Genomic DNA, 13,126 nt, shown 5'->3' with positions numbered 1-13,126 from the left:
AGCTAGCGGACCTTAATGTTTAGGGACTTGACCTAACATTAATTGGTGCTTTCATTGAAAGCTAACTTACTTAATGATCTAGAGGAGTTCTCACTTCTCTTTGAGGTAAACAACGCGATAACTTGATCTTGTGATTGGATTGGGGAATCCCTCTTGGGTTCCATTTTATTTTTTGTGCTTGTGTTGTGAAACTCGAAGTTTGGGGGTTAAGGTAGAGGACGGAGTGAAAGAGCAATGCTACCCTTCATCCTAAACTTTGTCATTCCCAATCACATTTGCTAATGTGCTAGTTAATTTCACGCGGGGTGTCAGTATGCTTATGCTTCCTTATTGAACATTTTATATCAAAATCAAATTAGTTTCCTCAATGTTATAAAAAAAAAAAAAATTGTTTCCTCAGTATATGGTCCATAACACATCTTGATTAAGCAGGGTATTAGTAATGATAATAAAATAACAATATCTTAAAGATATCCAAATCATCTTCATGCCATCATATTTTCATGAAACACTTGATGCTTTGCTTTCACTTTCTAATTCCTAGCTAAAAATTCACAGATGTCTCCAATCCTTAGCAAAACAATATAAATATAAAAGACTCTTGGAGAGGGGACAATTACAAAGACCTACAGAAATTCTAACGAGATGCTAATGTTTGAGAAGAACATGATGATGATACATATTCACTACAAAATTCCTAACACGCTATCATTATTATGTACAAGCATTAATTTACAAGAGATTTTCTCAAAGATATTTTGCCAGACACTCTTTCAATTTTTGTAAGGTTACAGGCTTTGACACGAATGAGTCCATTCCATTTGCCAAACACTCTTCTGCACTCTCTGCCAATGCATTTGCTGTCATCTGCATTTCTACCAACTTGTTTAGCTTGAAGATACCTCAGTTAACAAAACACACACAAACACTTATTTATATATATATATATATATATATATAGGTAGTTACTAAAATGTATTAATTTGTAAATGAAAGCAATGAAAACAGTGATAGTATTGACTTAGCTAATATACAAATCCACTTAACAATGAAAACATGGGTTTGTTATGGAAACAACTATACATACTATATAAGATGAGAAGACCTAGAAAAGATTGAATTATATGCATAAAGCCATTTATGTGGGAAAATAAGATCGAATGTGCTCACCGCTATGATGGGGATCTTCTTTGTAGATGGTGTAGAACCAAGACAATTTTGTGATGAGTTCAAACCAGGCACTATTTGTTCAATTCCTGTCTTCACTGCAGCATCCCAATTGCCAGTTTCCTCAAAAGAACGAATTAGTCTCGTAGCTTGAAGGCCATCCATAACTGGCATGCAGACATCCTGCAAAAATTCATATAGACACAATTATCAAAATTATTGCATCGAATTCATTCCAGCAATGTCTTAATCATTGCAACTGATGTTATTCTTTCTGCATTTCAATTGAATTGTTGCCATTCAGAATGATCATGCTGGGATACATTCTACCTATCTTATCACAGCAAAGATGTATTTCTTCTTAAGCTAGCCTTCTCTTCTGACATGACTGTGACTGGAACAAAGTTGACAGCTACACAAAGAATCTATCAAGCTAACCATAGTTAGAAACAAAAATAAGAACCTGTGTGATTTGGAAAATATTTTGGAAGTACCATGTCATGTGTTATAATAACAAGCCAAGCTTAAGATTAGGTGCAACGAAAGTGTATGTTTCAGTAGGTTCTAAAATATGTGGTCAGTAGGACATTTCACATGAAAAAGGTTCTATATTATGTGGCCACTAGGAAATTTCACATGGGCAATGAAGTTGGTCATATATTGGAAGCATTACAGGTTATCCACTAGGAAATGTTCTCGTGGTTGTTGTCTCCAAGGCAGACATGTTTCGATGGTTCCAATTCCTAATAAAGATCGAGATTCGAGTATCTAGGATCATCATAAAGAGAGGAACTTAGCAATTCTTCAGGCCAGCTTAGGAGTACCTAAGCTTTTTAAAAGTTGTGACATTTCTAAGAAGCTGGTTGAAAGGTAACTTTTTCCTACTTCCCAAAATTGACAAACTAATAAGCATCATCATGTTACCAAATAATTTATAGGGAAATGAATTTTTTCCAAAGCTTCTTACCCTTGGAGAATCCACAGCAAACATACGCTTAACATCAAAGATTATCTGTTTAGATGGTGAGTGGGATGGTGAACATTTGTGTGTTCCTGTGTCCTAAAACATGAATGACAACAACTTGACAGAAAGTAACGGCAACAAAAAATATGGCATTCAAGAAATTACCATCAGAATGAGATCATAGCTGCAACGTTGAACTGCACACACAGCTTCAACACCATTATTTACAACATTGATGGCATGACCTAACAGCTTCATCATCGACTGTGTCACCATTACGATGGTCTTGTTATCTTCAACAAGAAGGATCTTAGGTTTTAATGTTGACTTGGGTACTTCCATACAGCTGCTGGAAATGGACTGAGAACTTTTTTGAGATTTCTCTTGCCTCTGAGATGTTCCTTGGGGTTCTTTTGTCCTTTTCATCTCAGGCACTTCTATGCTTGCTTCTGTGTGATCAGTGGAATCTGCAATAGGATTTTGAGACCTATATTTTGTATCATCTTGACACTGTTTGCTTGGCCTTTGGCTTGATGAACTCTCTGGTTCACATGGTGTCTCTGCATCATCAACCACTGAACCGGCATCCTCAACTGAAGCTGTGTCATTTGGTCTGACTTTATTAGAGGGAAATGAGTAAGAATTGTGGGAGAACCCATTGAGTTTATGTGACCTAGTATACCCCATAGTATGTGGTAAAAGCATTTGGTTGTTGGTGTCCCCATTAGAAGAGAATAGTGATCCCAAAGTGCGTGGCTGAAACTGGAAAAAGCTCTCAATTGTATCGTGATTTACTGCATCATGATTAGCCATATCTGAAAGCTCATCAGGGTCATCAGAATGATCAAATGTTGTTGAAACCTTGTAAGGTAGTACAAAAGTAAATGTAGACCCACAGTGTTCTCGGCTAGACACAGTGAGACTACCTCCCATCAGCTCAACCTAATTCAAATCCTTACAAATGTCAGGAGTGACAAACCAAATAATATTCATTAAAACATGAATAACATATCCAACAATTTATTTCAGAAGTTTTCAACAAAATTATGCTCTTAAGCATAGAAATACTGAAATGTTTTGGTAGTCTTGCAGTAAAAATTCACCTGGAAGAGATTGAAATTCTTAAAATAGCACAAACAACATTATTTTCCTTTTTTCCAGTGAGAATGTTAAAATCGTACTAAATTTGTATAAATGATGCTTTACTGAGTCTGGAGCCTTGATAAATGGTAGTAATATAGATCGTGAGAAATGAGTCTTTGACCAGGCTTTCATGAATATTAGCTTAGTAGTACTATATGCGGTCCAATATTCATAATTAATATAATACCTTCAAAATTAAGGTAATATTTTATGCATTTTAGATACTCTTTCATTCACTCAGTATTTTGACTTACATACAATGCACTGAAACAAACACCTAAGATGGAATCAAGAGTTGGACAATTTGAGTAAGAAATCTGTTAGTTACTGAAAGGAAGTCAAAATGAAAAAAAATGGAACTTAGCTTTGACCTCTAATATCTTTTTTCACTACCATGATAACATGGTTTCATGTTTAAGTGATCTGTTAAATTGATCTCAGCTCGTGTTTAGTCTCTCTACTATAGTTTTGATACATTTAACTGATTTCAAATCTTCACAGCATAAACTCAGATTAAGTAGAAAAATTCTTGGCAAGAACTATATGATTGACAACCAATCATAACATTATTTGCTACAGAAACTTAAAAAGCTCAATATGAACGAAAAGAGAGCATAAATGCTTTTGATGTCCATTCCTCTTTACTGCCTCAGAGACCTCAGAGAAAGAGGGGCTAGTGCAAATAAAGCAAGAGTGATTGGTGGCAAGAAAGTATACCAGCTGTTTGCATATTGCTAGTCCTAGTCCAGTGCCACCATATTTTCGAGCGTGATCTGCACTAACTTGCATGTACTTCTTGAAAAGTGTAGGTAAAGCATTTTCTGTTTCATGAAGGAAAAAGTATTTGTATTGACAGGAGTCAGCTTGATGGTGTAAGGCTTACCAAATCATAAGAGCAACAATGTGAAACAATATACAAATTCTAGATTATCTGTCTCAACATCAGAGAGGATTATTACCTGGTATTCCAATTCCTGTATCATACACATCACAACGTATCCACACTGTCGTTTCAGGAGAATTATCTTTCTCCTCTTCATCTCCATCCACTGAGACTTGACTCTTAACTGAGGTTCTAGATTCATCATTTAATGAGAGATTTTGGCAAGGACTTTCAATGTGTCTTTGACCATGATTACCTTGTCCATCACTGCTGGTTTGAGATGTTGATTGGTGTCTCTCTTCTTTTTGTCCATTTGTTGAAACTCTCGACTCAGTTGCAGTAAACTTTTGAGGACATCCTTCTCCCTTTCCAGAAGACGAATCTGATACCACAAAAAGATTTATCCCAACCTTTCCTTCATGAGTAAACTTGATAGCATTGCTGCAGCACAGAAATTAATGCATTTAGAGGATAAAATGTTTATGATGATAATGTCGCGACTAGAAAATAAAAAATAAAAAAAATCTATTTCATAGAATATGGCTAGATCATCTAAGGAATCCTTGAAGAAGAAACCTGAATCCTACGAAGCTTATTACCTGACCAAGTTGGTGAGAATTTGTCGAATTCTCAGAACATCTCCAATAACCTGAAATGTGATGAACAATCTTCACAATAAGTAACTTGCAACAGTGATTTCAAATACGGATAAAAGTTGTCCATGTCACCACGTACAATATTGCATGCAGAAAACTTAAAAAGTTTTTTAGAGATGGTAATAATAAAGAAAATACAAAACTCTAGAAAGATGTGTCAGGAAAGCTCATTGAAGTTCTGACCTCTATAGGAACATCATCCGCTATATGTCCTTCCAAGGTCAAGATTTTCTGTAATGATGCAGCAGCAGTTTGTAGTACATGTTTTACAACCTCTCTAGGCCGAAACTTTGTAGCTTCCAACTTCATAACTCCTAAATAAAAGAGAAAAAGTAGGAATAAAATCTGCATATTGGTCATGAGCCATGAAGAGAGAAATTGTAATGTGACAAATAGAAGCAAATTGAAGAAAAGTGTTTCCTTAACCCCACCACTAAAAACAAAAGGGGCAAACTCCATTTATTAGCGCTTCCATATATCTGTGTTTGGTACTTTGCATGTGCTCTCTCTCTCTCTCTCTCTCTCATACACACACACAGCCACACAAGTGTGTGTATGTGTGTGTTCGGCTCAAAGTTATGTGCAGGTCTTGTCAAGATTATATACCCCAAAAGAACTGTCATAGGAAAATATTTCAATAAGATCGTATTTGGATTACATGCTCTCCCTAAATGCTTGATGCTCGCTCTATATTAACATGATCAGAGATTAGAAACTGTTAGTGTCTGTGTTTTGGGTGAGAAAGAGAGAGGGATGTGAAATCACCACTTGTCCCATGTGAGGGAGGGAGAGTGTGAAGAATATAATACAAATAATTAAATCTACCACTTGTCCCAACAGCTTTTAAGAGTCAGAGTTCGAACTCAGGACCTCTGCTCTGATACCATGTGAAATCACCACTTGTCCCAATAGTTTAAGTTGATGGGAAGAGATAAATTTTATTATTTGTATTATATTCTTAACAAGGTAGAGGGAGGAAAATTGACACTTAACCATGCAAAGTATGATTATCTTATTACCTGTGTATCTGTATGAAGTTATTGCTAAAGAGACTGAAGCCAGGGTACAGATTGTAATGCTTATAAACACAAACAAGAGCTGAAATTCAGGAAAAAAAATAAAATAAGGAAGGATGAATTTCTAACCTGACTCAACCTTGGAAAGGTCAAGGATGTCATTTATAAGTTGAAGGACCAAATCTCCAGAAGATAGCATGACATCCAACAATTGTCGTTGCTCCCTATCAAGCTTTGAGGTGGCAAGAATCTCAGCCATGCTAACAACTCCAGTTAGAGGAGATCTTATCTCGTGAGACATTGTAGCAAGCATTTGTTTTGCTCGCATTGTCTCCTCTGGAAGAGTATAAAAAAGGGGAAAATCAGAGTCTAGTTTTCCAGCTCTAGAAGCAGCATAAAATAAAGTTCAAAACTTCATAGACTACTTTACCTGTTATATGAATTGTTTTGTTCAGTTCTGTTTCCTTAGCCTTCTGTACAGCTATTTCCTCTCTAAGCTGTGCCATCCTCTCTCGTTTTCTTACCTATTGTATATACAATCAGGAGCATAAATAAGTGCTATTTATGCCTAATGTGAGACTCAAAAGAGTGACCACAATTATCAGAACAAAATTTACCTGATCAGTTACATCCATTCCCATATAGTTTATACCAATTGTCTCCCCTGACTTGCTAAAGACAGGTTCTACGAATATCAGAAATGTCTTTGATCCAAATAATTCTGTCTCAAACGTGATTTCCCTCTTTGCTGGTAATCCCTTTTCCAGAACTTCTCTCTTGAATTCTTGAGATTCTTTAACACCAGATCCAGTAAAGATTTCAACATCTGTTTTGCCTATAATGTCCTTAAAAAAAGGAAGAAAAAGAAGAGTGAATTTGAGATACTTTGGTGCATTTGAGTATGGAAAGGATAAATAGAGGATGTCAGTTGTAAAGGGAATATAACTTTATATCAATTTCATCAAACGTTGAATAAGTACATAAGTGGTAATTAATTACCTCCTCATGCAAACTTGGAAAGTGATTATAGATAAAGCGATATCGCAACTCTTTGTCCTGAAACAAAATGTCATCAAAGAATCATCCCTATAGCCAAAAGATGGAAAGAATTCCATGGTAAAGTAATGCTACATACAATCATGTAGTGCGTACAATCATTTTGAAAAAGAGTGAGGTTCACTATTGAAAAAATAACTTTTTTTTTCATTGGGTCCCGAATTTACTCACTTTTTTCAAAAAGATTATGTGGCGCTCGCACATTCTACTATTGCAAATATCATTTATCTTCCATGGTAATGGGAATGAAAAATGAAAAAACTAGAGGACTTCTATCAACCATGTTGACGTGGCAGTGTCTATCAACCAATGATCTTTTTAAAAAAACGAGATTTAATCGAAGGGTTATGATATTAGCACATCTCGGCACAGTGAGATGAGAGTATGGTATATAGCAAAAGTCATGCCAAAATTACCTGATGACCAATGACAACGGGGGCATTTTGAAGAACAAAATGCAAGAAATTATCTGCTCTATTCAGAATCTGGGACAATTCTTCCACAGGTGAGGACTGCCTTTCAAGATTTGTTATGCTATCTTGTAACTTGTCCGTGAGTATCTGCTCTCTCTGAACACTTGCCTCTAGCAATTTCTCTAAATTCATGGCCCGCAGCTTCCAGTAGACAACAGTATCATACTCAGCATCTATTTCAACTCTCTTATTCTGGACAACAACATCATTTCTCCTCCGAGGCACTTCTAGCCATATATCATAAACTTCATCCAATATAGATATTGGACGTTTATCTCTGCCATATCTTTCTTCCTCGAATCGATGCTCCTCCAATATCTCCAATTTTCTTAGCTCAACATCTTCCCGTTGTTTGTTTAGATTGTCAAGTTCTTCTCTGAGAAGGCGAACAGCATTTGCCTGCTTATACTCCCAGTGTTTAACAAGGTGAGCCAACTGAGAAGCACCCCTTTCAGTGTAGTCTGTTAGCTCTAAAAGTCGCTTGAAATCAACAATTGTTGGCTCCTCTATGATTGTTACTTCCTCCAGCATATCTTGATCCCCTTTGGGCTTTTCTACATTGAACTGCTTTCCGGCATCAGTTCCAATATCTTCCGGCCACATCGAAGGGAGGACTTCGATGTCCATCTCTTCAAAATGATCACCCTCCATCTCAGAAACCATGAAGAACTTCTAAAATTTACATAAGAGTCGTGTCTAAGGATATAATATGGACATCATAAGGCTTCTAAATCTTGGTTTGGTGCTTCAGCATATGCATCTCAGCTATCTCAAAAATATATCTTTTGCTGAATTTTTACATCCAGATGATACTTTTAACAGAACAAAGGTACGTAGAGTATCCAATGAGCCAAGTATATGCTCCAGTTTTATTGGGCCAGAAGATCAAGATCAGGTCACCAACTGCATAAGAAACGATATATTTACTTGTTATAGGCACTTTTGGGGGGTTGGGGGGAACTAAACATGATTACATATATGAGTTTGTCACTTCTTTTGAATCAGCATGTATGGCTTAATTTTGGAACAAACAGAAGTTAGGAAAACATGGTTTTTAAGATTAAAAGACTGCCAGTTTGAGTACAAGACTGCAAGTTTGATTTTTGCTATGACTGGAAATTGGAGTCTATTAAATTAAGAAGATAAAAATAAGAAACTGAGGGGATCGAGTAAGAACTAAAGCACGTTACTGGCCATCTTGAACAAAAGCACACTATCGCCCCTGTATGGAAAGAACAGCTCAAGCATTTAAAAAAGCCATTGTCAATGAATATATTCTGAAAAATGCTTCTAATCAGCTATTATTCACTGCCTCACATTCTACACTCTCTGAAAAACATCTTCATATCCTATAAAAAACACCTCCACATCTTATAAAAATAAAACTATAAGTGTAGGGTGTGAAAGTGAATAGTAACTGATGCATATAATTCCTCGTATATTCTACATCCCACTTCAACAATTAAATGGAGGAAAAAAAAAAAAAAGGTAAAATGATAAAGCATTGACAACGCAAAGGTATAGCATAGAATTGCTAACCCCTTCTGCCTGTACTTGTTTACCATTGAGTGAAGATCAAACTTTTGCAGATGACCTAAAATTGTTGACAATCAGAGATAACGTATTGGGTACATGTAAAGCTAGCAAACTGAAATGGTGAGAAAGGTCTTCATTTTGCCAGAATTTATTACCAAGTAACCCAAGTTGATGATGAAAATGACATATATATATATATAATATATATAATAAACAGCTATCCAAAATTCTTTTTTTTTGAAAAAAGTAGTAGTTTTGAAACAACCACCACAATGTGTCTAACCTTTTTACCAGAGGATTGAACTGGGAAAGGGGTTATTAAAATAACCCTGAAAGTTCTTTTGCGAAAAACTAATTCAGTACTGTCACTTTCAGAACAAAAATAAGAATTCTAGTATTTGATTACGCTCAACCGAAATGGATTATGGGATCCATAATATAGAACAAAAGGAACAGTGAAACAGAATTCTAAAACGAAACAGTGTAATTAAACAAATCTGCCATTTACTAACAATTATCTCAGTTTATATGAAATTCGACAGAAACGGTACTGGAAAGGGAATTGAGTTTGAGAAAATGAAGCTGAGATCCATTAACAAAAACAAGTCAAGAACACAATGAGATCATTCCAGGGAATGGATTGTACCGTGCATTTGTTGAAACTAAGGCATCAAAATTTACAATTGAGCTCATAGCGTTAACAAAAAGCGGCCCGTCAATAAGTACTCAAGCCTTTGTGATCGAAGCAAAGCCACCCCCCGCCAAAGGAGCGCCCTCTGAAGAAGAAGAAGCAGAAGAAGAATCGAGGCCGAGAATAGCTAAAAAGCCTTTCACTGTAGATCTGGGGAATCTCCTTAACCGTTCAGTCAAGAGCCTTCAATGGTGTTGAAAAAGGATAGCTAACAACTCCGAGAGAGAGAGGAGAGCATGTGACGCAAAAGATAAAACCAAAAAATGTGGGAGAGAAAGAGAAACCCAAGAAGCCATGTGCATTTGGAGGTCAAAATATTAGAGAATTCTTGCACTATCTTTGATATTTTTTTTCCATTTTCCTTCTGTTTTAAATAATATTACAGAGCTAGCGCGCTCCATCTGCAAAAGAGACTCAAACTCACAATCACACTACTACACAAATCATCTTAGTATTTATGAAACTCCCTTACATCTTCAGTACTGTCTTTTCTTGGCCTCTCTCTCTCTCTCTCTCTCTCTCTCTCTCTCTCTCTCTCTCTCTCTCTCTCTCTCCAATGATCCAACGAATCATAAAAAAGGAGACAGAGAGGTTGAGTTTTAAAATGGAGAAGCAGTTTACGTTGTTCCCCGCCATTTCCTAGGTGACGTAGTGGGAAGCGCGTGGAGTAACGCGCGATGTCTTTTTCTTAAATATTTTATAGATAGGGCTGGGAACGCCGAGGCGAACACATCTTTCATACTTTAAAATTACCTTAATAATAGCTGTCATGTAATCTTACTTTAATTTAATTTTTTATTAACTTAAATAGTCTCTCGTTGAACTTTTATTTATTAATTATTTACTGGACCCCTGGAGCTAGATGGAGATGAATCACGATTACGACAAGCCTCCGTTTGGTTATTCAATTAGATGAGATAATATAAAATTAAAAATTAAAAAATTAAATTATTTATTATATTTTATACAAGAGTTTAAAAAAATTATAATAATGAGATGAGATGAATTTTGATAACCAAACCATATATTGAAAATACCAAACCTAAAAAGCCAAGAAACTTGCTGCTGATTACAACTTGGAAATGATTTGTATAATTTTAAGGTATGCATGTCTCTTGTACAAGTTCACATAAAAAAAAAATTATTTTTAATAGTAAACTTCAATTTTTTCGAGAAGAGTATACTAATCTTTAGGGGTGAAAATTGACATTGTCGGCGCAGTTTTTAGGCAAAATTGATGCCGATTGACGTCTGAAAAACTGGAGAGCAACCGATCGTAACCGATCGATGGGGAGGAGGAAACCGATCGAGGCGGTTCTCGGTTGGTGTCGGTTCCCCTATCGATGAGATTCTACTGAGAGAGAGAGAGAGAGTTAGAGAGTTGAAGAGGAGAGACAAAGAGAGTTGTAGAAGTGACGGGGGAGATGGAAGAAGGTTGGGGAAGAAGAAGACCCTATACCGAAACGATGCAGTTCCATATAAGTTTAAGTAGAACGGCATCGTTTCAGACATATATTTTTTTTTAAAGTCCTAAATAAAACGACGTCGTTTGGTTTAATACCAAACGGCGTCGTTTCTATTATCTAATCGTATACATATAGGTATAGAATGACGCTGTTCCATTTAAACTTAAGTGGAACGGCGTCGTTTTGATTAGTGTATATTAAAAAAAAATAAGTTTTATGATATCGGTCGGTTCAACGGTCCGGCCCAGCCTCAAACCAGGACCGAATTGCTGAACGTCGGTTTCTGTAATATTCCACTGCACGCCGGGCGGTTCTCCATCTGTTCAGGCCGGTTCTTGATGCGGCCGGTCGGTTCACATCGGCGGCGGCCGGTTGCATCGGTTTCTGTACAGCCCTACTAATATTACACATTCTAGCATTATATCTATTACTCTCCCTTTGAGAAGAGCTTCGGCTCTCCCATTTCTAGGGATGTAACCAGTTCAATTTGTTTCGGTTTTGGATAAATTTTGAGACCGAATCGGTATACATTGGTTTTGCATTCTCAAGAACTAATATCAGACTGATTACCCTCTTAAACCGGTACGATTGATTTTACTTTTTCGATCCAGTTTTAGTATTAGTATTACTAAGTATTTATCAAAAAGAATATGTTGAAAATTTATTAGGCCATAAAATGTAATTAATATATATACTTTATATTTAAAACATATAATTAAACAAATGTTCATATTTAAGATTTAAATTTTATATTATAAATTATAATATAACATTATTTCATATATAATTATATATATTATATAAAATTATATATAATATAAAAAATATTATATATAATATTAAAAATTAATTAAATATATATATGAACCGGTCCGATCTGGTACCGAAAAATCTAAAATCGAAATCGGATCGATTTTGACTGATTTTTAAAATGGAAGAATTGGTCCCGGACCGAACCAGTCAATTCAGACCGATTCTCCCATTTATTTTTACAGCCCTACCCATCTTGCTCATCTTCTCATTTTTGTTTGCCTCCCTATCATAAGATAAGTTATTTATTTATTTTTTTCGGATAGATGGACGAAGAGAAGAAAATCTATTTATAAGTCTTACTTTTTTACACACTCAACACATCGTTAATTATGTGAAAGTTTTATGCATCGACTATGCTAAAAAGTTGTTGATGTTTTTATTTTTTTAAAGTGCTAATAAGTTCCTAAATAAATAATGTGTTAACACGTCTACTTATAACAAAACTCGGATGAAGTAATTACTCGTGTGAACTACATTCATTTAATTCGATCTTCCATAGCTAATCAACGATCGCCTGCATCTTCAACCAGTCTTGGAGCTAGGCTCACGTGCATGCCACCACCTCAAGCGCACTTGAGTCTCACATCTCGTAACATTTCACACTAGAATTGTCTCGTCGTCTCAAGCTACAATCCTATATGTCTTCCCTTTTGCAAGGAGTGTTGGCTTGCTACCCTGACTATAGGGAGATCATGATAAATTGGAGTTTTTCAACCACCACCTCATATCACTCCGCCATTCCGTAACAACATGCATGCACCTTCCTGCTGTTATTAAAGGTCTATGTACGTGCCATGTGAACAATGCAACACGAGCCGTATAACGGTTACGTTTGGATGATGAATTGAGATAAAAGTTAAAAGTTAAATAAAATATTATTAAAATAATTTAAAATTTTAAAAAAATTAAATTATTTATTATATTCGATTAAAAGGTTGCATGGCAAAGCTCAAGTATTAGCAAGGAAAAAGGTTTGTGTTTTTAGTAAAACGACAGGGAAGTGTTGTAAGGGGAGGTGCTTTCTATGATCTAATCATATGAAGGAATTAATGCAGAGGGTGATTTGGTAATTAAGGGATCCGTGAAGAAGGTCGCAAGAAGGAATAAAATTCCATGATTTGATTGCTTGGAGGTATATTAAGGAGAAACTTGAAATTTGAGGAGCTACAGGCAATGGCTAATTAATGATGCTTTTAGGATGACTCAAGGAGCATGAGTAACTTGAAACTTCATAGGATGAAATAGTAAGATCTTTCTATTAA

The 13,126-nt window shown here is 35.7% G+C and overlaps 1 protein-coding gene across 2 annotated transcripts; it reads right to left on the bottom strand.

Moving 5' to 3' along the window:
• Nucleotides 1-524: 524 nt before the first annotated feature.
• Nucleotides 525-10,049, bottom strand: LOC108981597 (histidine kinase 5). Of its 2 annotated transcripts, XM_018952830.2 has the most exons (14): nucleotides 9,541-10,049; nucleotides 7,302-8,261; nucleotides 6,829-6,885; nucleotides 6,447-6,674; nucleotides 6,260-6,353; nucleotides 5,959-6,165; nucleotides 4,997-5,127; nucleotides 4,757-4,806; nucleotides 4,414-4,598; nucleotides 4,234-4,341; nucleotides 3,992-4,095; nucleotides 2,297-3,073; nucleotides 1,171-1,350; nucleotides 525-867 (listed from the first exon to the last, which is right to left on the bottom strand). In XM_018952830.2, exons 2-14 carry the CDS (start codon nucleotides 8,019-8,021, stop codon nucleotides 748-750), a joined length of 2,961 nt encoding a protein of 986 aa, XP_018808375.1. In that variant the 5' UTR covers nucleotides 8,022-8,261; nucleotides 9,541-10,049; the 3' UTR covers nucleotides 525-747. The 2 variants fall into 2 exon arrangements, with proteins under 2 accessions (XP_018808375.1, XP_018808374.1); XM_018952829.2 differs by having other exon boundaries at nucleotides 4,234-4,598.
• Nucleotides 10,050-13,126: the final 3,077 nt, after the last annotated feature.

The sequence above is a fragment of the Juglans regia genome, chromosome 15, assembly GCF_001411555.2.
Source record: "Juglans regia cultivar Chandler chromosome 15, Walnut 2.0, whole genome shotgun sequence".
Classification (NCBI taxonomy): Eukaryota; Viridiplantae; Streptophyta; class Magnoliopsida; order Fagales; family Juglandaceae; genus Juglans; species Juglans regia.
This window is presented reverse-complemented; position numbering and strand designations above follow the sequence as displayed.